Genomic DNA, 22,283 nt, shown 5'->3' on the forward strand with positions numbered 1-22,283 from the left:
ATGTGTAGTGCCCGGCTTGGCCGAGAACACATCTTGGTTACGGTCAACCAGCTCCATGCACTCTTGATGTTGCTGGGGTGACAGCTCTGGGCCCACCTTTATGTCATCTCTTGGTGGTGCTCCTGACTCTTTTGGGGGTAAACAACTTAATAGAACCTCTGCCGGGTGCTGGAAATTTGAAATAAAAAGAAAATGCTGGGAACACTCAGCAGGTCAGGCAGCATCTGTGGAAAAAGAAGCATTTAACATTTCAGATCCAGGATCCTTCATTAAAACTTCTGAATGCTTCTGGCATTTATGCTTTTATTCCACTGGTATACAGTCTACTCTTATCTCCCCTCTGAAATGGCCAAGCCAGTCATTCAGCTGTGCCAACTGCTTTCAAAGTGTTTGGAACAGTAAACAACTAAGCTCAAGATCACACTGAAGCTTTAGTCCAGATGTGAAGAGAAGTAATCAGACGCCAATAATGAGATGGAAATGATTGCCCTTGACCTTATGACAGCATATAATCCATTCTAGAATTGTATTTCTGGTAAAATTGATGTCATAACTGGCAAGAAGCAAGTTGGCTTTGGGAGGGTGTGCATGTAGTGAATTATTTCAGCTTTATCCTTGATCACAGGGGATAAGGAATATAAATGTTGGGAAATCGCATTGCTAATTGGTGAGATCGCATCTGGAGCACCGCAAAGAGTTTTGGTCTCCTTTTACAAGGAGGGATATACTTGTTTTGTGGGTGGTTTAGATAAGGTTCACAAATGACAAGCAGTTGTCATCAGAGAAAATACTGCTCATGTTGATCCTATTTGTTGGATTTTAGAAGAATGAGACATGACCTTGATAAAACCTTTTTTTAAATTCTGAGGTTACTTCTAATGGTGGAATCTAGGATTTGGGCAATAGTTTCACAATATGGAGGTTTACATTTAAAACATATAGTTGAGGAGAAAATTCTGCTCTCACAAGCTTGTGAATCTTTGGAATCTCAGTTTTCTTAGTAATCTCTAGCCCAGAGAACATAGGAGGGCAAGCCACTGATTATAAACAAGCTAATATCCAAGATTATGTTTATTTGAGATGAACAAGTTTTGACCATTTTAGAGTCCAGCGTAATGAGACATGGGAAGGAAAGTAGAATTGAACTCAAGATTCGATCAGCCATAATATAATTCAATGACGGAGCAAATTCAAGTGACTCTATGTGTAAGAAGGAACTGCAGATGCTGGTTTAATCTGAAGATAGACACAAAAAGCTGGAGTAACTCAACGGGACAGGCAGCAACTCAACGGGACAGGTCGAAACCCGAAACGTCACCCATTCCTTCTCTCCAGAGATGCTGCCTGTCCCACTGAGTTACCCCAGCTTTTTGTGACTATCTTCAAACGATTGTATAGTCTACTTCTGTACTGACTTTTTTTCTTATGTTAACACAATGCGCATACCTGCATTGGTCCACAAAGCAATGTCCTAGCTCTAAGTATGTCACACAAAGAAAAGATGATGTTGTTTCATGGAGCCATACAAATGCATAGACACGGGCTGTTTGGTCTAGACCTGCACATCAGCTAAACATTAAGTTGAATCTTGATAGAAGGAACTGCAGATGCTGGAATCTTGCGGAGAACATGGCAGTGGTGCAGCAGTGGCGAGCTGCCTCCTCACAGCGCTAGAGACCCGGATTCGATCCTGACTACAAGTGCTGCCTGTGCAAAGTTTAATTGTTATCCCTGTAACCGTGCGTTTTTTCCCCGGGTGCTCCGGTTTCCTCCCACATTTCAAAGATGTGCAGGGGTGATCGATGGTCGGTTTGGACTCGCTGGGCCGAAGGGCCTGTTTCCATGCGGTAGCTCCAAACTAAACTGAAGCGCAAAGTGCTGGAGTAACTCAGTGGGTCAGACAGCATCTCTGGAGGACCCACATAGGTGACATTTTTTCAATCTAAGTTACTCTAGCACTTTGTGTTCTAATGAACTTGAATCTCTTCAGGTTCTGGTAAGAGACAGAATTGAGAAGTGACATGCACAAAGCAACATGCACCCGGTTAATGGCATGAAACAGCAGAGGGAAGCCTGCAATAAGAGATAATACAGGCATGCTATTTAAAATGCCTGTCTCTGACAATTAGCTGTAAAATCAAGTCAGCACTGTGAATATAGCATCCGAGAGATAAATAGGAATGAATGTTGAGAAGTTGCTCATATCTCCAACTGTTTTGAGAATGAATTGCTGTGCTTGAGTTCTAAGTGCAGAGGCTTTGACATGGGGGGCTTTAATAAGGAGTCTGAGTGATGACAGAGCACATTAAGTTGAGGGAAGGTCATTCCTTTTTCTTTCTCATAAAAGAAAAAGAAAAAGGAATGACAGAGTAGAAATGTCAGAGTAGAAATGTCAGTGGAGTGATAATGCTCCTCTTGTGAAATATGGGAGAACACAGAGAGGTCAAGTGGCCTCTAACGACCACATTTGCAAGAAGTGCATCCAACTGCAAAGGTCAGCACAGTGGCGCAGCAGTGTAGCTACTGCCTTACAGTGCACGAGACCCAGGCTCGATCCCGACTATGGGTGCTTGCCTCTACAGAGTTTATACGTGATCTGTGTGTGTTTTCTCCGAGATCTTTGAGATCCAAAGAAGTATTGGTTTGTAGGTTAATTGGCTTGGTATAAATTGTCCCCAGTGTGTGTAGTGTATGGGGATTGCTAGTCGGCGTGAGCTCAGTAGGCCGAAGGGCCTGTTTCCACGCTGTACAGTGCAGTCAGAGTATTCAGACCCCTTCACTTTTTCCACATTTTGTTACGTTACAGCCTTATTTTAAAATGGATTAAATTCTTTTTTTTATCATCAATCCACACACAATACCCCATAATAAAAAAAGCGAAAACAGGTGTTTTTGCAAAAAAAATGGGAGGGGGAGGGAGGAGGGAGGGGGAGGGAGGGGGAGGGAGAGGGAGAGAGACGTCTGGCAAGTGCAAGGCTTTTGAGATAGGAAAGGTTCAAGGCCACCATGTTGCTGTTGGAGTGAAAGGCAAGATTACGTAACCTTGGTTGACAAAAGTCTGATTAGAAAAGCCGCGGCATACATCAAGTGAGCCCTACATCATTAGTGAGAACATCACTGCCGGGGATTCTGAGAGACAGGATTTATTTTCACTTGGAAAAGGCACGGATTGTTTAGGGGTAGTCAGTAATGCTTTATATGTGGGGAAATCATGTCTCATGAATGTGATTGGGCTTTATGAAGAGGAGATGGAGAGTATTTTCGGATAGGAGGCCCGTGACCAGTGATGTGCCACAAAGATCGATGCTGAGTTCCCTGATTTTTGTCTTTATGTTAATGGTTTGGATGAGAATGTAGGTGGTAGGATTAATAAGTTTTCAGATGGCACAAAATTGCTGGCAAAGTGGACACCGATATAGGATGTGTCCTTCCAGACCAGCTTACTATATGGGGCCTAGTCAAAAGCCTTCCTAAATTTCATTTCAACAATAACAGGGTGCAGTAAAGATTCACAAGGATGTGACCTGGATTGGATGGGTTGAGTTATAAGGAGAAATTGGATAGGAGGGATCTGTTTTCCTTACAGAAAAGGAGGGTGAGAGGTTATTTATTCAGCAAAAAGTAGTTGTATTTCCAACAAACTGACAGAGGAGGTGGTGGAGGCAGGAACTGTAACATTATTAAAGAGCCATCTGGACAAGTAATCAAAAGTCAGGGCAAAGAGGGGTATGGCACTAATGCAGGCAAGTGCAATACGTATAGATAAGCACCATCATCGGCATGTATAGTGGGCCAAAGTGCCTGATTTTATACTGTATGATTAATGACTCTAGAGCCAAACATGGTAGATAATAATAATAATAATAATAATAATGCATTTTATTTATATAGCGCTTTTCATATACTCAAAGACGCTTTACAGAGATTTTGAGAACATAGATGCACCACAGTTCATTGCCACAGCTACAACTGACACTGGTAATGCAGTTTGTTGCCATCATTGAGGTTACATTTACGGCCGTAACTAGTGGGAGATTTTAATGAAGGTATCCTCCCTGAAATATTGCTCCCACACCATGCTTCCCCTCCTCCCCCCACATTCCTCTGGCACCTGCTGCACTACTCCGTGGAATCTCCCGCAACTTGAAACAACCGGAATATCATGGTGGAAATCCCCACATAATTCAAATAGACTTCAACAAACATGCCCGTCAAAAATATGCACATGTTGCAGACTCCTTTTCTGAAGGATAAAGGGGACTAAAAATATATATAGGGTTTGGAAATGATCTAAATTTCTTGCTGGCTAGTATTTTATTAGTTCCACTCAATATTGTAACAAAAATTCCAACTTTCTGCAGGCTGTTACATCATGATATTTGGCAAGGGCTGGAGAATATCATCAGGTCCATAAAACGGGATGATGTCTTCTGCACCACTTAAGGGAATTCACGTTGCACTCTTCAAAGAGGACAAAGTACCTAGTCGTCATCTGGTTAGCCATTACACCCATGCCAGATCACTGTGGGATATCTACGGCATAAGCCATTCTCAATTACCACTGCTATTTTTTAAAACCAAAGAAAAACAGCCTGTTAATATTTTGAAGAAGAATGCAGCCAGGGATGGAGCCAAAACTAACCACCTGGCAGGTGTTCCAGATGGAGACCAAAAGGATGCCAAGTTCCACAAATCAACTCCAGAAACTGCATGATTAAAACAATACTATTCCAAAAGTGCTCTCTCATCGCAGATTCATAAACTTGTATACCAGCATGTATTATCTAGCAGCATCAGGTCAATCAGGAATTTGACATTTCCAAGAGAATGAAAATGTTGCCAAAGGTGTTAACGCTCTGGCTCCCTATAATAGACGGAGTAGGATTGATGCAAGGATAGGATGCACTTGTCTCAAAATGTGGTGGCACCCAGTTGCGAAGAACCTTGGTGACCACATTCACCCAACTCTGTAACCATTTCCAATACAACTTGGCATCATGTTCCACTAGGACACTGTGAGCCGAAGGGCCTGGGGTTAGCAGGGAGAGATAGATCAGCCATGATTGAATAGCGGAATAGACTTGATGAGCCGAATGGCCTAATTCTACTCCTATCACTCATGACCTTATGACAATGGAATAATAGTGCCATACATCCTATAGCACTGTTTCTAGTTGACATGAAAGGGCAAGAGCTTGCTCCACTGCTGTCTAGATAAATGTTCAAACATTACATTAAATATTTTAAACATTCAAATTAAAACAAAACTAAAAATCTCTCTTGGCTTAATATTTTGAATGATTCTGAAAGAGAAAGAAGTTTGATAAATTGCTTGTCTCTTGCAAGCCTACAGGAAGGCAAGGATGGCCAAGGTGATCCTACTACCTACCAGTCTTATTGATAGATTAAAGAGACGATATATAGAGAGAAAAAAAAAACAAAGGAGCATTGTAGTTCAGGTCAGAGTTTTTCCTGATCCTGAAACCAAAAGAAGGCTAGAAAAACCCAGAATATCAGACGTTGTCCTAGAAGGAAGAAGAAACATGAGTTGATATTAGTGAGAGAGAAACTTACTACAGATCAGCTCTCTCCATGTCCCTTTGTTTGTTTGCTCTCTATTTAATTACAGATACAATACTGGCATGTGAGAAGCTTTTAGACAGGCACATGGATTTGTAGTGAATGGAGGGATATGGCTCATGTGCGGGCAAATGAGACTAGTTTCTCTTGGCATCATGTTTGGCACGAATGTTGTGAGCCAAAGGCTTACTTCTGTGCTGTACTTTTCAAGGTTCCTTGTTCTATGATTTTTTTAATCTATCAGCTAGACTGCTCCATAAGCTTTGTAATCACGATAACTTTGGCTTCAGTTATAAGAGAGATACTCTTTGTCCTATGCACCCACCTTGACTGCAAGTTAAAACTAACTCTCTTTCTCACTTTTCCGGTTCTGATAAGGGTCTTTGCCTGAAACATTGACTCTGTTTCTCTTAACACAAATGCTGCTGAAACTCCTGTGTGTCTGCAGAATTTTACGTTTTTACTTCAGATTTCCAACAGCTGGTGTTATTTTTGATTTCATTTCCCCTTTTAAAGCTGTTTTTCTGCAGGAATCATAGAACAGCATGAGTTTGACAATCTCGAGGTAACTACATTCTTACATGTTTTATAACTACTTCCTGGTATGCAATATTAGTCTTCGTCTCCTCAGTCTCCCATTTCTCAGTTTGGTAGAGATATTAAAATTTATGAGACATGAAACCATAGCAGAGTGCTTGTAATCGTGTTTGCATTTCCTTTATTCCTACATGCCAAATTCCACCCTATCTAGCTATCTATATACTAAAGTGGTATAGAAATGGCTTTATTTTTTATCATTCCCTTTTAGAAACAACTTTCAGAAAGAAAGTTATACGTGGTGAACTTAGGGTCAATTGTACCAGACAAGTTTCCATTTTACATTCAGATGGAAGTTCATCCTTCCTAAATAAATATTAATAGAATAATCTGGAGGAGCTCTTGGTGAAAATGTCTCAAGTTTTTGAGTTTGTACATTGTGCAAAACTGTGGGCCACAGCAGGGATTTTAAACTCCTCCAACTTTTAAAGGAATGGGAGAATAAGCGGCAGGCCATTTAGAACTGAGATGAGGAAAAACTTTTCCACACAGAGAGTTGTGAATTTGTGGAATTCTCTGCCTCAGAGGGCAGTGGAGGCCGATTCACTGGATGCATTCAAAAGAGAGTTAGATAGAGCTCTTAGGGCTAGTTGGAAACAAGAGGTATGGGGAGAAGGCAGGAACGGGGTACTGATTGTGGATGATCAGCCATGATCACATTGAATGGCGGTGCTAGCTCGAAGGGCCAAATGGCCTACTCCTGCACTTATTGTCTATGTATCTATGTATGTAAATGTGAGGCAAAGAGAAATTGAATAGAAATTAGAACACATATTACCCATTTCTTTACACAAAGCATGCCTAAATTCCCTTTTGTTTAGTTTAAGGGCATGTCCCACTTTAGGCAATTTTAAGGCGACTGCCGACAACTAGGCTGTCGCCGACAGTTCGCCGGGTGTCGCGGGCATGATCGTGAGGAGTCTTCCAAGAATCGTAGTGGACCTCAGCGCGTCGCTGAGAAATCATCCGGTTTGAAATTTCTCGGCGACAGCTGGCTTGTCGGCACGTATCGTTGCTTATTGCGGGCATGTCCCACTTTGATAGGTTCTCTTAGATGCATTTAGAAGCACATAATATTAAAATAAGTAAAGTCATTTCAAAATACCATAAAATGCTTGTGTTTAACCAATTTATTTACCGTCAGGACATTTGTCAGGTAGATTGGAGGCAACAGTTTGACGGTCAGGTAAGCGTGGGAATTTTCACGATATTTATGGCCATCAGCATTACATTTAAAGTGGGCTCCAATCCCAGATATGCAACCCAGAAACCAGATATGCATCTCCCTTACATTTTCAAAGAATGCCCACACACTTTTCACAAAAATCCACTTAACCACTTTTAAAATTATTTTTTAATACAGCTATTAGTAAACTGGAAGTAAATTCTTTTTTTTTTTCCTTGTTACAGTGAAGCTTGGTTTTCAAGTAACCCGGGCAAGATGTTTTATTTCAAAACTCTCAAGTACTTACCGACTTGTCAGTGATTTCAGTGAAAATTAGGACGCTGGAGAAACATTGACAGCGTGGAAATTTTTGCGATGTTTATGGCCATCAGCCATTACTTTTAAAGTGGGATCCAAACCCAGATATGCAACCCAGAAACCAGATATGCATCTCCCTTACATTTTCAAAGAATGCTCACACACTTTTCACAAAAATCCACTTAACCACTTTTAAAATTAATGTTTTTAATACAGCTATTAGTAAACTGGAAGTAAATCCAGTTTATGCCTTGTTACAGTGATGCTTGGTTTTTAAGTAACCCATACAAGATGTTATAGTTCAAAACTCAAGTACTTACCGACTTGTCAGTGATTTCAGTGGAAAATTAGGACGCCGGAGAAGCATTGACAGCGTGGGAATTTCACGATGTTTCCGAAGACGCTGTAATCTCAACCTGACTCGGCATTGTCGTGGTCATTGTCTTCGGGTAAAAGAAAAGTTTGGCGATCTGCTACGACTTTGACAGTTGCCGGCAGTCGCCTTAAAATCACCTAATGTGGGACAGGCCCTTAAGTTTAACATCACATATACCGAGGTACAGTGAAAAGCTTTTTTGTTACGTGCTCGCCAGTCAGCGAAAAGATTATACATGATTACAATTAAGATGTCCCCCGATGTCCCCGAGGCAGCGTGAAGTGCAGATGAAGTCAATGGAAGGGAAGTTGGTTTGCCTGATGGTCTGGGCTTTTGTGCACGTTTTAGTATGTTTGTACATATTCCATGTGGATGTCCTGGCCTTCGCAAAATTTGAAACAAGGGAAAGCAACTTAGCAGAAGCAGCCAATTTTCCGACATTACTCACATTTGATTGCATCATCTATGTATGGGGCATTTATGCCATTCCAACATAAATTGAATAAAAAATATCTCTATCTACAACTTTTGCTTTTAACTGCTGGTTTGAACTACATCCCGTTTCCCCGTGTGAATCTGTACAATTACTGCCAGCTGCAAGGAATGCTAGCACCTACCACAAAGGAAGGATTAGTGGAATGAAAGGTAATCTCTTCGAAGTAAATAAGAACCTGAGAGGATAGATATAGAGTTACACAGCACAAAAACTGGGCCTTTGGCCCAACTCGTCCGTGACGACCAAAATGTCCCATCTTAGCTGGACCTATTTGCCTGCAATTGGTCCATATCCCTCTAAACCTTTTCTATCCATGTACCTGACCAAGTGTGTGAAGAAGGGTCTCGACCCGAAACATCACCCATTCCATCTCTCCAGAGTTGCCTGTCCCGCTGAGCTACTCCACCATTTTGCGTCTACCTTCGATTTAAACCAGCATCTGCAGTTCTTTCCTACACAAGTGTCTTTTAAATTTGTTATTGTACCTGCCTCAAATATCTTCTCCAACCGCTCATTCCATATACCCACCACCCTCTGAGTAAAAAAGCTGCTTCTCTGATTAAATCTTTCCCCCTCACCTTTAACCCATGTTCTCGGTTCCCTTGCACTGGGTGAAAGCTATGCATTCTCTCTATCAATTCTCCTCAAGATTACATAGACCTCTGTACTATCACCCCTTAACCTCCAAGGAATAAAGTACGAACTTTCCAAATCCCTCCGTATAGCTCAAGCCCTTGCGTCTGACATCCATGTAAATCCATCTGCAGTCCATCTGCCACTTTTCTGACCTCCCAATTCAGACCCAACCCGGACTACAGGCTCCAACAGTCCATCTGCCACTTTTCTGAAACTTTAGATAGTTCCTCTGTCCCTCCCGTCCCCTCCTCCTTCCCAGATCTCCCTCTATCTTCCTGTCTCCACCTATATCCTTCCTTTGTCCCGCCCCCCTGACATCAGTCTGAAGAAGGGTCTCGACCCGAAACGTCACCCATTCCTTCTCTCCCGAGATGCTGCCTGACCTGCTGAGTTACTCCAGCATTTTATGAATAAATACCTTCGATTTGTACCAGCATCTGCAGTTATCTTCTTATAAATCTTCTCTACACTCTTTCCAGCTTAATGACATCCTTCTTAGAACAGGGTGACCAAAATTGAGCACAGTACTCCAAATGCAGCCTCACCCAGGTGAGATGAGAGCTCACGGTATCAACGGGCAGATACTAGCATGAACAACAGGTTGGTTGGATGGCAATAAAGGGGGCCTTTTCTGGTTGGCTGCCAGTGACTAGCGGAGTTCCATAAGGGTCGGTGCTGGGGCCGCTACTCTTCACGTTGTATGTTAATGATTTGGATGAGGGGATTGAAGGCTTTATGGCCACGTTTGAGGATGATACGAAAACAGGTGGAAGGGCTGGTAGTGTAGAGAAAGCAAGGACCCTGCAGAAGGACTTGGACAGATTGGGAGAGTGGGCAGAGAAGTGGCCGATGGAATATAGTGTAGCAAAGTGTGGAGTCATGCATTTTGGTAGTAGGAATAAAGGCATAGACTATTTTCTACATTGGAAGAGAATCCAGAAATTGGTGCAAAGGGAATTGGGTGTACTGGTGCAGGATTCCCAAAAAGTCAATCTGCAAGTCAAATCGGTAGTAAAGAAAGCAAACTCAATGTTAGGATTTATTTCAAGAGGGCTTGTATATAAAAACAGGGATGTATTGCTGATGTTCTGTGAGGCGCTGTTAAGGTCACATTTGGAATATTGTGAGCAATTTTGGGCATCATATCTGAGGAAGGATGTGCTGGCTCTGGAGAGGATCCGGAGGAGATTTACAAGAATGATCCCAGGAATGAGTAGATTAACCTATGATGAGCATTTGTCAACACTGGGCCTGCACTTGCTGGAGTTTAGAAGAATGAGGGAGGACCTCATTGAAACATATAGAATAGTGAAAGGTTTGGATAGAGTGGATGTGGAAAGAATTCTTCCACTAGTGGGAGAGTCTAGGACTAAAGGTCATAGCCTCCGAATTAAACGACATTATATTAGGAAGGAGATGAGGAGAAATTTCTTTAGTCAGAAGGTGTTAAATCTGTGGAATTCTTTACCACACAAGGCTGTGGAGGCTAAGTCAATGGATATTGTTCAGGCCAAGATAGATTGATTAGTACAGGTGTCAGAAGTTATGGGGAAAAGGCAGGAGAATGGGGTTTGGACGGAGAGATGGATCAGCCATGATTGAATTACGGAGTAGAGTTGATGGGCCAAATGGCCTAATTCTACTATCACTTATGACCCACATCTTGTTCAACTGTAACAGAATGTCCCAATTCCTATAATCAATACCCTGACTAATGAAGGCGAATGGGCCAAAAATAGATGCCAAGAAGCTGCTTCCATTGCTGGTGAAGAAGGGAGCAAAATGTGGATGACGATGTCTTCACTCTGAGGGTTATGATTTGTCAAATACTGCATTTGAGCACATTGCTGAGTCAGGAAGTGATGTTGACTCATAGGTTTGTAGATTCATGCTTGCTGGCTGTGGTGTGCATGGCAGCATGTTCCAGACATGGTCGATGCTGAGATGTTGCTTCCTTTGGTGGAATTTGGAACCATGCTAGAGGTCAGATGTATGCCCGTCAGACCTCTTGTTCTGCCCCTGGACTACATAAATTCAGAGGTTCTAGGAGCAGAATCAGGCTATGAAGCCCATTGAGTCCACTCTGCCATTCAATCATGGCTGATCTATCTTTCCCTCTCAACCCCATTCTCCTGCCCTCTCCCCATAACCCCTGACACCCGTACTAATCAAGAGCCTATCAATCTCCACCTTAAAAATACCCATTGACTTGGCCTCCACAGCCATCTGTGGCAATGAATTCCACAGATTCACCACCCTCTGACCAAACCCTGTAATTTACTGAGCTCCGAGGTGGATACATTTTGTATCTGGCTCTCTTAGCTCTATGCCAATGTGACAGACTGGGCTTTCAAGAGAGAGCTGGATAGAGCTCTTAAGGATAGCGGAGTGAGGGGGTATGGGGAGAAGGCAGGAACGGGGTACTGATTGAGAGTGATCAGCCATGATCGCATTGAATGGCGGTGCTGGCTCGAAGGGCTGAATGGCCTACTCCTGCACCTATTGTCTATTGTCTATTGTCTATTGGATCAGCAAGTTTCTTTACAACAGTAGGTTTAAATGAACTTTCAATTCAATTTTCTTCATTTCATTGTATGTTTTCAATTAGCAACAGATTTTGACCTCTGATGACTTGACTCATTGTTCACCATCCACTGGGACAGGTGAAATAGCTGTGGCATGATGCCAGCTTTCCATGCTATCCCATTGAGAGTATGTATTTACAGGGCTGTAAATAGCCACTATCCTTCTGCACCATTCAATGTTAATGGAGTGATAATAACCCTCCTTTTCCCATGAATTGTGTTTTGTGCTCATCCTATTAAGCCCTTGGAGTTTCTTCACATCTTCAAATCGCAACAATCAAAATGAATTAATTTAACATTGCAGCTATTTTGAGTTGAGTTTGAGTTTAGTTTGAGTTTGAGTTTAGGTTATTGTCACATTTACCGAGGTACAGTGAAAAGTTTTTGTTGCCTGCTAACCACTCAATGGAAAGACTACACATGATTACAATCGAGCCATCTATGATGTGCTGATAAATGATAATGGGAATAACGTGAATAACATTTAATGCAAGATAAAGGCCAGTAAAGTCCGATCAAAGAGACTCCGAGGGTCTCCAATGAGGTAGATATTTCTGATCTCTAATATTTGAACCTAATTTATCCTGAAGGAATTGGTTTAGCCGTACCACCATCTGGCCTTTATAACTAAAACAAATAAAGAATCCCTTGTTATGTATTTCTCATTTGACTTTCACATTTATTGCTTGTCCTGAAGCCTGCTTAGGGTACTCTCAAACTTCACTACTCATTCACTCCTTGTGGTTCCTTGTTGGTCTTTTAATAATTTCTTTATGAGGGGTTCATAAGCACCTTGGCAGGAAAGCACTTTGGAAGTGCTATTAATTTAGGAAAACTGTCCTTGGGAGCTTGGATAAAATGGTAGTTTCTACAGAATGCATTTAACAGAAATTATGGACTAACAGCACTTCCTTGTCTCAAAACATTGCAAGAAACTTGCCCTAATCCCACAAAGGTACCAAAAGGACAGGTCATGTTTAAGGAATCTAGTTCTCAAAAACATTTTCCAAGGACTTTTGGAGGATTTAACACCAGCTGCTAACTATGTTAACAATAGATGCATTGAGTATTGCACTTGCACAAAAGATACAAAATTCTCACTGGGAATATTTCCCTGGATCACAGGTTCTGTTCTCTTTCGCAATATTTCCTGAAAGCATTTCCAATAACTACACGAGGAGGTTTTTGAAACTTCCGAACATGCATTTCCCATGTGTAAGAAAAATATGTTGAAATCATAATGCCAAAACATACTATTTTCACATTTTTCCATATCTTGTTGTGTTGTCTTAATTCTGTGAATCTGACTCTATTCCATGATGATTTGGATTGCTTTCCATCGATTGCCTTAACAATCTATTTGCAGTGCAGTCAATTCTGCTTCAACCCTGCTCAACTTTAAAAAAACGTCCCCTCCTATGGTGGACACCCGAAATGAGTGTGTTTCATTTCAATATTGACATGAGACTCTCCTACTTATGTGCAGTGTACAAATTCCATTTGATATTCTGGTCTTAAATGATTAAGCAGAAATCCTTAACATCATTGAAAAATATAAGATCATTAAGGGATTGGACACGCTAGAGGCAGGAAACATGGTCCCGATGTTGGTGGAGTCCCGAACTAGGAGCCACAGTTTAAGAATAAGTGGTAGGCCATTTAGAATGGAGGAAGAACTTTCTCCACTCAGAGAGTTGTGAAGCTGTGGAATTCTCTGCTTAATGAAGGCAGAGGAGGACAATTCTCTGGATACTTTCAAGAGAGAGTTAGATAGAGCTCTTAATAATAGCGGAGTCAGGGGATATGGGGAGAAGGCAGGAACGGGGTACTGATTGTGCATGATCAGCCATGATCACGGTGAATGGTTCAAAGGGCCGAATGGCCTACTCCTGCACCTATTGTCTATTGTCTATCATCCCACAAAAATACTTTTACAGTTTGTGGAGATGGAAGAAGCCAACATTTTTCACCAATTCTCAAAACCAAATTCGGGTCACTGGTAGAAACCCTTCATACACGTCCGTGCTTGTGGATATTTCCATGCCTTAGAAATAGATCAAAATTGTAAACTTGAATCAGATGGTTGCTGCTTCAGAGGGCGTTCTTGACACTCGGAGCTCACTCAATTTATTCTGAATAAGGCTGTTTTACCTTGATCGTCAAGATTTGACTTCCCAAGGCAATAATTTGTGTGCCCCATGTGGGTGTTTAAACAACAGCTCCTTGGGATCCTATGTTGGTCCTTGTTGGACAGAGGACTCCAGTAAATAGACATCTCTAAAGCTCTAGAGAAACCATACATCACTAATTAAACTGCCTCATTTTGGTAGATGTTTTAAATTATTAGCTAAACTTTATTAGAATTTACATAAAGAGTATAGAATTTTTGTAGTCTGTATGCAAGTACATTTTCAGACATCATCAAATAAATGAGGGTCTAAGAATAAAAACAAGAAACAATAGACAATAGACAATAGACAATAGGTGCAGGAGTAGGCCATTCAGCCCTTCGTGCCAGCACCGCCATTCAATGCGATCATGGCTGATCACCATCAATCAGTACCCCGTTCCTGCCTTCTCCCCATACCCCCTCACTCCGCTATCCTTAAGAGCTCTATCCAGCTCTCTCTTGAAAGCATCCAACGAACTGGCCCCCACTGCCTTCTGAGGCAGAGAATTCCACACCTTCACCACCCTCTGACTGAAAAAGTTCTTCCTCATCTCCGTTCTAAATGGCCTACCCCTTATTCTCAAACTGTGGCCCCTTGTTCTGGACTCCCCCAACATTGGGAACATGTTATCTGCCTCTAATGTGTCCAATCCCCTAATTATCTTATATGTTTCAATAAGATCCCCCCTCACCCTTCTAAATTCCAGTGTATACAGTGTGCCCAAACGTAAGGTTCTACGTTAAGTTCTCTGTGCACGGATAATCAGGATGATCTAAGAAAACTGGTGTGGGAAAATCTCTGATGAACTTGTGGGAGTGCAGGGATGGGAAGGGACAAACAGATTTAAAATTAGATCATTTCATGTATTGGCTTTCATACCTTGAGATATAGAATTGTAAATTGCATCTTTTGGAGTCATAGAGTCATACAGCACAGAAACAGGTCCTTCAGCCCAACCTGCCCATGCTGAGCAAGATGCCCAATCTACACTCGACCCACCTGCCTGAGTTTGGCCAATATCCCTCTCAACCTTTCCTATCCATGCACCTGTCCAATTATCTGATTCCCCTACTCTGGGTAAAAGACTTTTGAGCATTTACCCTATCTATTTCCCTCATGATATTATACCCTCTATAAGATCACCCCTCATCCTCTTGCCATCCAAGGATTAAAGTCCTTGCCTGCCAAACCTCTTCCTGCAGCTCAGGACCTCAAGTCCTAGCAACATCCTTGTAAAACCCCTGTCCCACTGAGGCGATGTTTTAGGTAACTACAGGCGGCCAGGCTGTCGCCACATGGTCGCTGGGGTGTCGCCTGTATGGTCGGGAGTAGTCTCCTCAGTCACCCAAAGAGTCGTAGCGTCTTTCAGGTCGTTGCTGAATTTTCAGAATGTTGACAATTTTTCGGCCACAATGGGTTTGACGCCAATGAGCATAACTTGATGTCTCCTGATGTAGGTGCTGTCATAGGTTGTCACCAGGTGACGTAGGTTGACGCCGGTGCTGCCTTCGGTGAATTCCATTGGCGGCTACCTATGTCAACCTACGTCAACTGGCGACAGGTACCAGCGTCAAAACAGGAGGCCAAAATGACGTGAAATGTCTTCAGTTGTCGTAGCTTGTCACGGGTGGATGTAGGCTATCCTACCTATAGCAGGGTGACCAAAACTGAATACTATACTCCAAATGTAGCCTCACCAATGTCATGCAAAATTGTAACATAACATCCCAAATTCGATACTCAATACCCTAACTGATGTAGACCAATGTACCAAAAGCCTGCTTGACTACCCTTATCTACCTGTGATGTCACTTTCAAAGGACTGTATACCTAAACTCTGCTCTACAACACTCTCCAGGGCCCTGCAATTCACTGTAAAGGTCCTACCCTGATTTGACATCCCAAAATGCAACACCTCTCACTTTTCTACATTAAACTCCATTAACCATTCCTCAGCCAGCTTACCCAACTGATCAAGATCCTGCTGCAATTTTTGATAACCATCTTTGCTATCTACGATACCACCCACTTTAGTGTCATCTGCAAACTCACTAATCATGCCTTGTACATTCTCATCCAAATCATTGATATAAAACACGAACAACAATGGGCCCAGCACCAATCGCTGAAGCATGCCTTTAGTCACAGACATCCAGTTCGAAAAACAACCTTCTGCTTCCTTCCATGAAGTCAATTCTTTATCCTGTTGGTTAGATCTCCTGAATATTATGCAATCTAACTGGCCAAAACAGTCGACCATGCGGAACATTATCAAATGTCTTACTGTATACCATATAAACAACGTCTATGGTTTTACCCTCATTAACTATTTTGGTTACTTCTTCAAAAACTCAAATTTGTAAGATACAATCTCCCACACACAAAATTATGCTGACTATCTGTAATGAGCACCTGTCAATCCAAATGCCCATGTATCTTGTCCCTCCGAATACTCTCCAGTAACTTACCTACCATAGATGTTAGGTTTACTGGTCTATAGTTCTCAGGCTTTTCCTTGCAGCCCTTCTTAAATAGAGACACAACATTAGCCACACTCCAGTCGGCTGGCACCTCACCCATGTTTCGTGATGATTCATACATCTTAGCCTGCAATTTCTTCTCTAGCTTCCCAGTGTCCTCAGATATATCTGATCAGGCATGGGAGATTCATCTACCTTCATTCACATTAGAATACTCAGCACTCCTCTACCATAATAGACTATCCACAAAAAAAATCCATTACCTGTCCTAAGGTCCCCAGCCTTCATGTCTTTCTCCACAGTAAAAACACAGGAGAAATACTCATCGAGGGCATTGCTCCTCTCCTGCGGCTCCACACAGACATGATTGCTTTTGTTTCTGTGGAGCCCTATTCTCTTGAAGATAGACACAAAATGTTGGAATAACTCAAATGGGTTAGGCAGCATCTCTGGAGAAAAGGAATAGGTAACGTTTTGGGTCAGAACCCTTCTTCAGGCTGAAACATTGAGATGGGGAGGGGGGATGGGACTGGAGGCGGGAAAAGCCCTATTCTCACTCAAGTTACCTTCTTTCCCCTATTTATAAAATCTCATTGGATTTTCCTTAATATTTTCTGCCAGAATATATAGCATTCTCTCTATAATTATCTGCCAGAGGTATAATGTTATCCAATATCCTGTCCCCCTTTCTTTAAAGATTACCTGTTTTTATCTAGGCGGCAGAGTGGTGGAGCCGATAGACCTGCTTCCACATTGCTCCACTGACCAAGGTTCAACAAGACCTCGGGTGCTGTGGGTGTGGAATTTGCGTGTTCTCCAGGTGAAAAAGTGGGCTTCCTCCCCATGTCCCAAACATGTGCAGGTTTATCGACACTGAAAATTGCTTTAGTGTGTGGTGAGCGGCAGAATCTGGAGGGTGTTAATAGGAATATGTGAGATTTCTTTTTAATGGATTTTCTGTGGTTTTACTGTAAATGGTTCTGCTCTCTTGGCCAGTGCTGCGTGGTTTGGTTGAAGTGTGTTTCCTTGCTACAAGACAATGCTCTAACATTGTGAAAACATCAGCAAACATCCACACAGGCGTGCTTCCCCACAGATCACAGACCGCTAACATGTCGTACAAGAAGTTGGCACAGCAAGAATCATGGAGATATAAAAACCTGCAGAATCTCGTTTACAAAGAAAAAAAACACAAAATGTTGGAGTAACTCAGCAGGTCAGACAGCATTTCTGGAGAACGTGGATAGGTGATGTTTCAGATTGGGACCCTTCTTGAGACTGTCATTTGTGTTCACTCACTATCTGCCCCAGGGTCAAGCTTGATCAATGCTGGTGTCAAATTATGCTCACAAAATCTCTTTGGATTTCAGTACATTATGTTCCTCTGCTACTGTGTCTTCCAAGTATTGTTTAGTATAGAGACGTCCTTATTCGTTAGTTGAGGGAATATATTCGGTGGCCATCAGGAGGGAGCAATCTCATAAATTTTACAAGTTGAGAGAAAGGAATGCAAGGATTGACATATTTCTTAGCTACAGTCACCATGCACAAAATAAATACCACATGAACAAATGGGTTTGTATACCCAAAACATTAAATTCCATTTCCTTCTCCACAGATACTATCTGCTGAATATTTCCAACCTATTCAGTTTTATTAGATTCCCAGCAACATTTGGCTTTTATTTAAACCAGATTTTAATGTTCAGCATTCTAGTTTCTGTTATTCAGTAATAGATCCTAATCTATTCAGAAACACAAGAAGTTGTAGATGCTAGAAGCTGCAGCAAAAAAAAAAAAAACTGCTGGAGCAGCTCAGCAGGTCAGGCAGCATCTGACTCAATCCGACGGAGGGTCTTGACTCCATAGATGCTTCTTGACCCACCGAATACCTCCAACATTTTTTCCCATCCCTAACCTATTCATTTTGCCAATTAACTCTAAATATTTAAATTGCCTTTTATTGCTAAATGACAAAATAAACACTTAATAGCCGAAAGTTATTAGATGCAGTCATAATGTTTAGATAGTAAAGATTGTGACTTTAGGTTTTGTGGTCTTGTTGGCCACAGGAGAAGCAACAAGAAGACATTGACAATGATTGCTTCCCCCAAATGCAGAGATCAATGGTCAGTATTCCTTTGAAATTATGCTAAGTGAAGTCCCACTTAGGCGATTTTAAGGCGACTGCCGGCGACAAGGCTGTCGCCAAACGTTCGCCGGGATGTCGCGGGCATGATCGTGACGAGTCTTCAATGAAACGTAGCGGATCTCGGCGCGTCGTGGAAAAAAAATCCAGATAGAAATTTCTCGGGGACAGCTGGCTTGTCGCCAGGTATCGTAGCTTATTGCAGGCGCGGTCGCATGCTGTCCCCAGGTTTGCTAGGTTGTCGCAGATGCATTTAGAAGCACGTAATATTAAATTAAGAAAAGGCATTTAAAGATACCAGAAGATAGTTTTGTTTAACCAATGTATTTACCGTCAGGACATTTGACAGGTAGATTGGAGGCGACAGTTTGACGGTCAGGTAAGCGTGGGAATTTCGCGATGTTTCCAAAGACAGTGTAATCTCTTAGCCAGGTGCTAGTTTCACAAAAAAAAGTAACTTGTATCGACCTGACTCGGCATCGTCAAAAAGAAAATGTTGGCGATCTGCTACGACTTTGACAATCGCCGGCAGTGCAGTGGCTTTAAAAATCGTGTAACTGGGACAGGCCTTTGACCAGACACAGGGAACAATTTGATAAAAATCACAACTTTTTGAATTGATCACAATTAAATCATGCCCTTTAATTTTTCAAACTAGTTTAATTTAGTTTAGGTTAGTTTATTGTCACATGTTTCGAGGTACAGTGAAAAGTTTTTTTGTTGTGTGCTATCAAGTTAGCAGAAAGTATATACACCATTACAATCAAGGCGTCTGCAGTGTATAAATACAGGATAAAGGATATAATATTTAATATAATATGGTGCACAATAATCATTATTGAATAATATTGTCAAAGAATGCCTCTAAATGGGATCTCCCTTCATTCAAATACAGGTAGTTTCATGATAATATTAGATGCATTGTCATTACCCCGAGAAGAGCCGTATAATATTATATAAGACATCATAAAATGCAGCATGCCTCCACAAACTGGCAACAAAATGAAATGTTTCTTGGAATGGTGAACGTTGAGACATTAAAACCACATGTACTGAAGAAATCTATCCAACTCTTTGGTTAATAAAAAAGCAAAACAGTGTTGTGAAAGGGCACTACACTCAAGCTATCGTTTTGAGTGCATCTTCAAGGGTCTCGACCCGAAATGTCACCAGGGATGCTGCCTGCCTCGCTGAGTTACTCCAGCTTTTTGTCTCTCTCTTCGGTTTAAACCAGCATCTGCAGTTCCTTCCTACACTTTACAAGGACCTCTCCGTGAGTCCTTCAACAAACCAATCGCCTCACTGCCCGTGTGGCAACGCTGTTTATGTTCAGATCAGTCAGAGATCGAACCAAACTTAAGCTACGCGAATATGTCGTCCAGGGACGAAGCCGGGGATCAAATACCGTTGTGTTTAGTTTGTTTAAATAAATCCTACATATCTTCTCCGCAAAATAATGCTCCCTTGTTCAAAATGTATTTTATGTTTCAGGCTATCCTTCAGGAATCCGAAACCGTACAGTTAAAGCTTGAAGCTTTAAAAAAATCAAGATAACAAAAACTTGCTACATTGCCCAAGCAGAATTTTTAAAAAAAATGTATATGTTCGTTCAGCAACCGAGTGGATAACAACGGCAAAGGTGGACGAGGGTAGATGTCGGAGGTCCTGCGCGGATTTATAAGACTGTCACTTTAAAAAAAACATGAGCGAGTCTAACAGCGCAGCACAGCCGGACAACTGCACCAAATTATCCAGAACACCATAAATTCGTGGCAGCAAAATAAAAGTGTTAATTGGGAGCATGTGCATCGAAATGTATTGAAACTGCACTGCAGGTAGTTAGGGAAGGGAGCCAGCCTGCCGACCCCCGCCCGAGTGAGCCCTATGTTAAAATGCACATCCAAAAACTTCCCCAGAGGGGGGGGGGGGGGGGGGGGAAGAGATATTAACGCTGTGGAGCATTATATCTCTCGTTTCCCTTATCCAGGTTTTGTGTCTGTTAACGCTGTGGAGATTCGCTTGGTACATAAACTTGATGGAGAGCTGTTCGGCGAGGACTCTCTAAAGTCTTAAAGTCTCAACCTGTCCCGTCGAAAACAACGTCTAGTTCACGGCTGCGACAAATACTGGGGAAAGGCACATGCAAGGATGGTATGTTAGACCAGGAAAGCCAAAGCAGAAATAGAACAAGATACAAATTTCTGAAGTAACTCAGCGGGACAGACTGCATCTCTGGAGAATGACACAAAAAGCTGGAGTAACTCAGCGGGACAGGCTGCATCTCTGGAGAGAAGGAATGAGTGACGGTTCGTGTCGAGAAGAAGGGTCTCGACCCGAAACGTCACCCATTTCCTTCTCTCCAGAGATGCTGCCTGTCCCGCCGAGTTACTCCAGCTTTTTGTGTCTATCTTCGGTTTAAACCAGCATCTGTAGTTCCTCCCTACACATCTCTGGAGAACCCGAATAGCCGATGTTTCGCGTCTGAAGAAGGGCTCCGGTCCGTAACGTCGCCTATCCGTGTTCACCAGAGATGCTGCCTGATCCACTGAGTTACTCCAGCAGTTTGTCTCTCTTTATTTTGTAGACCGACATCTGCAGTTGCTTGTGTCTACAAAATAGAAAGTGTGCCTTAAACCGAGGAGGGTTGTACTGGTCGGGACGCTCCCGACCCCTTCCGAGTTTCTCTAGTTTCCAAACTTGCTTACTTGTTGACACCCCACTCCTGGTAGTCGCTGATGAAAAGTCCATTTGGGTTATCCGCCAGCTTCCCGCTGTAGTTGGCCTGAATGGTGTAGTTCTGCCCTGCTACCAGCGTGCCGTTCAGTTCAATCACCAAGTAATCGTTCTCAACTGCAAGCCAAGTGCAGAGGATGGCCGGAGAGGGCAGAGGCCCGGCGCCGATGGCCACCCCGGTATAGGTGAGCTCATGGCTGTGCAACAGGATGACCTCGGTCTCGTCGCTGCAAGTCGCCGTCAAGTTAACTTGGCCGAAGAAGTGGCTGGGATGCTTCAGCCCGGAGAGCGGGCGCGGCCACAGCTCCAGCTGGTAGTTCCTGGCGATGAGACTGTTTGGTAAGCGGGAGTTGTTCCAGGGACCCCGGCGACTCGGGACCGGCGTCTCCCAGTCAGTGCTGGGAGGCTCCCGGGTCGGCGAGGAGATGCCCGTTTTCTCAGCAATGAGTTTGCCGTAGAGAATGGCCAAAACCGTGCAAACCACCAGTAAAACTAGGATGAGGAGGCTACATATCACCACTGCCTTCCTGCTGAGGTAGAACCCAGAGGTGGATTTTGGTCTCATTTTTGGTGCTGGGTCCTTTAGATGGGAATTCTCTAGCTCGGCTGGGGAATTCACTTTCTTTACATTTTATTGAGTTGTCACATTTCCGTGATGGGGCTGAGGAATGAAATCTGAAGCCACTCGGGGCAATATTCATCTGACTACCAATCCGAAGTTTTGGGGGGTTACGCCTAGTAAGATCTCACTTTACCAATGGTAGCACAAAGCGTAGCGTTTCCTAGGACTTGGGAGTGCCTCGGGTCACTTTGAATAGGAGCCTGCCATCCGTTTCGGAAGAGATTCACAAGGGATTTTGGGGGGGGGGGGGGGGGGGGGGGGGGGGGGGCGAAGCGAAAGAGCAGATGTGTCTTGTTAGGATTAACTATGCCCTGTAATGCATAAAACGTGAAATAGCGCGCACTGATTCTGGAATAAAAAAAATAATAAAGAATTC

At 42.7% G+C, this 22,283-nt stretch overlaps 1 protein-coding gene across 1 annotated transcript in view; it reads right to left on the minus strand.

Annotated features, from left to right (window-relative positions):
* LOC144592434 (aminopeptidase Q-like) overlaps positions 1–21,850 on the minus strand; it is a 99,112-nt gene extending 77,262 nt beyond the window's left edge. The window contains exon 1 of the mRNA XM_078397024.1: positions 21,258–21,850. Coding sequence (XP_078253150.1) covers positions 21,258–21,850 — 593 coding nt within the window. The remainder of the gene's footprint in view (positions 1–21,257) is intronic.
* Between the last annotated feature and the right edge of the window lie 433 nt (positions 21,851–22,283).

The sequence above is a fragment of the Rhinoraja longicauda genome, chromosome 3 (assembly GCF_053455715.1).
Source record: "Rhinoraja longicauda isolate Sanriku21f chromosome 3, sRhiLon1.1, whole genome shotgun sequence".
Classification (NCBI taxonomy): domain Eukaryota; kingdom Metazoa; phylum Chordata; class Chondrichthyes; order Rajiformes; family Arhynchobatidae; genus Rhinoraja; species Rhinoraja longicauda.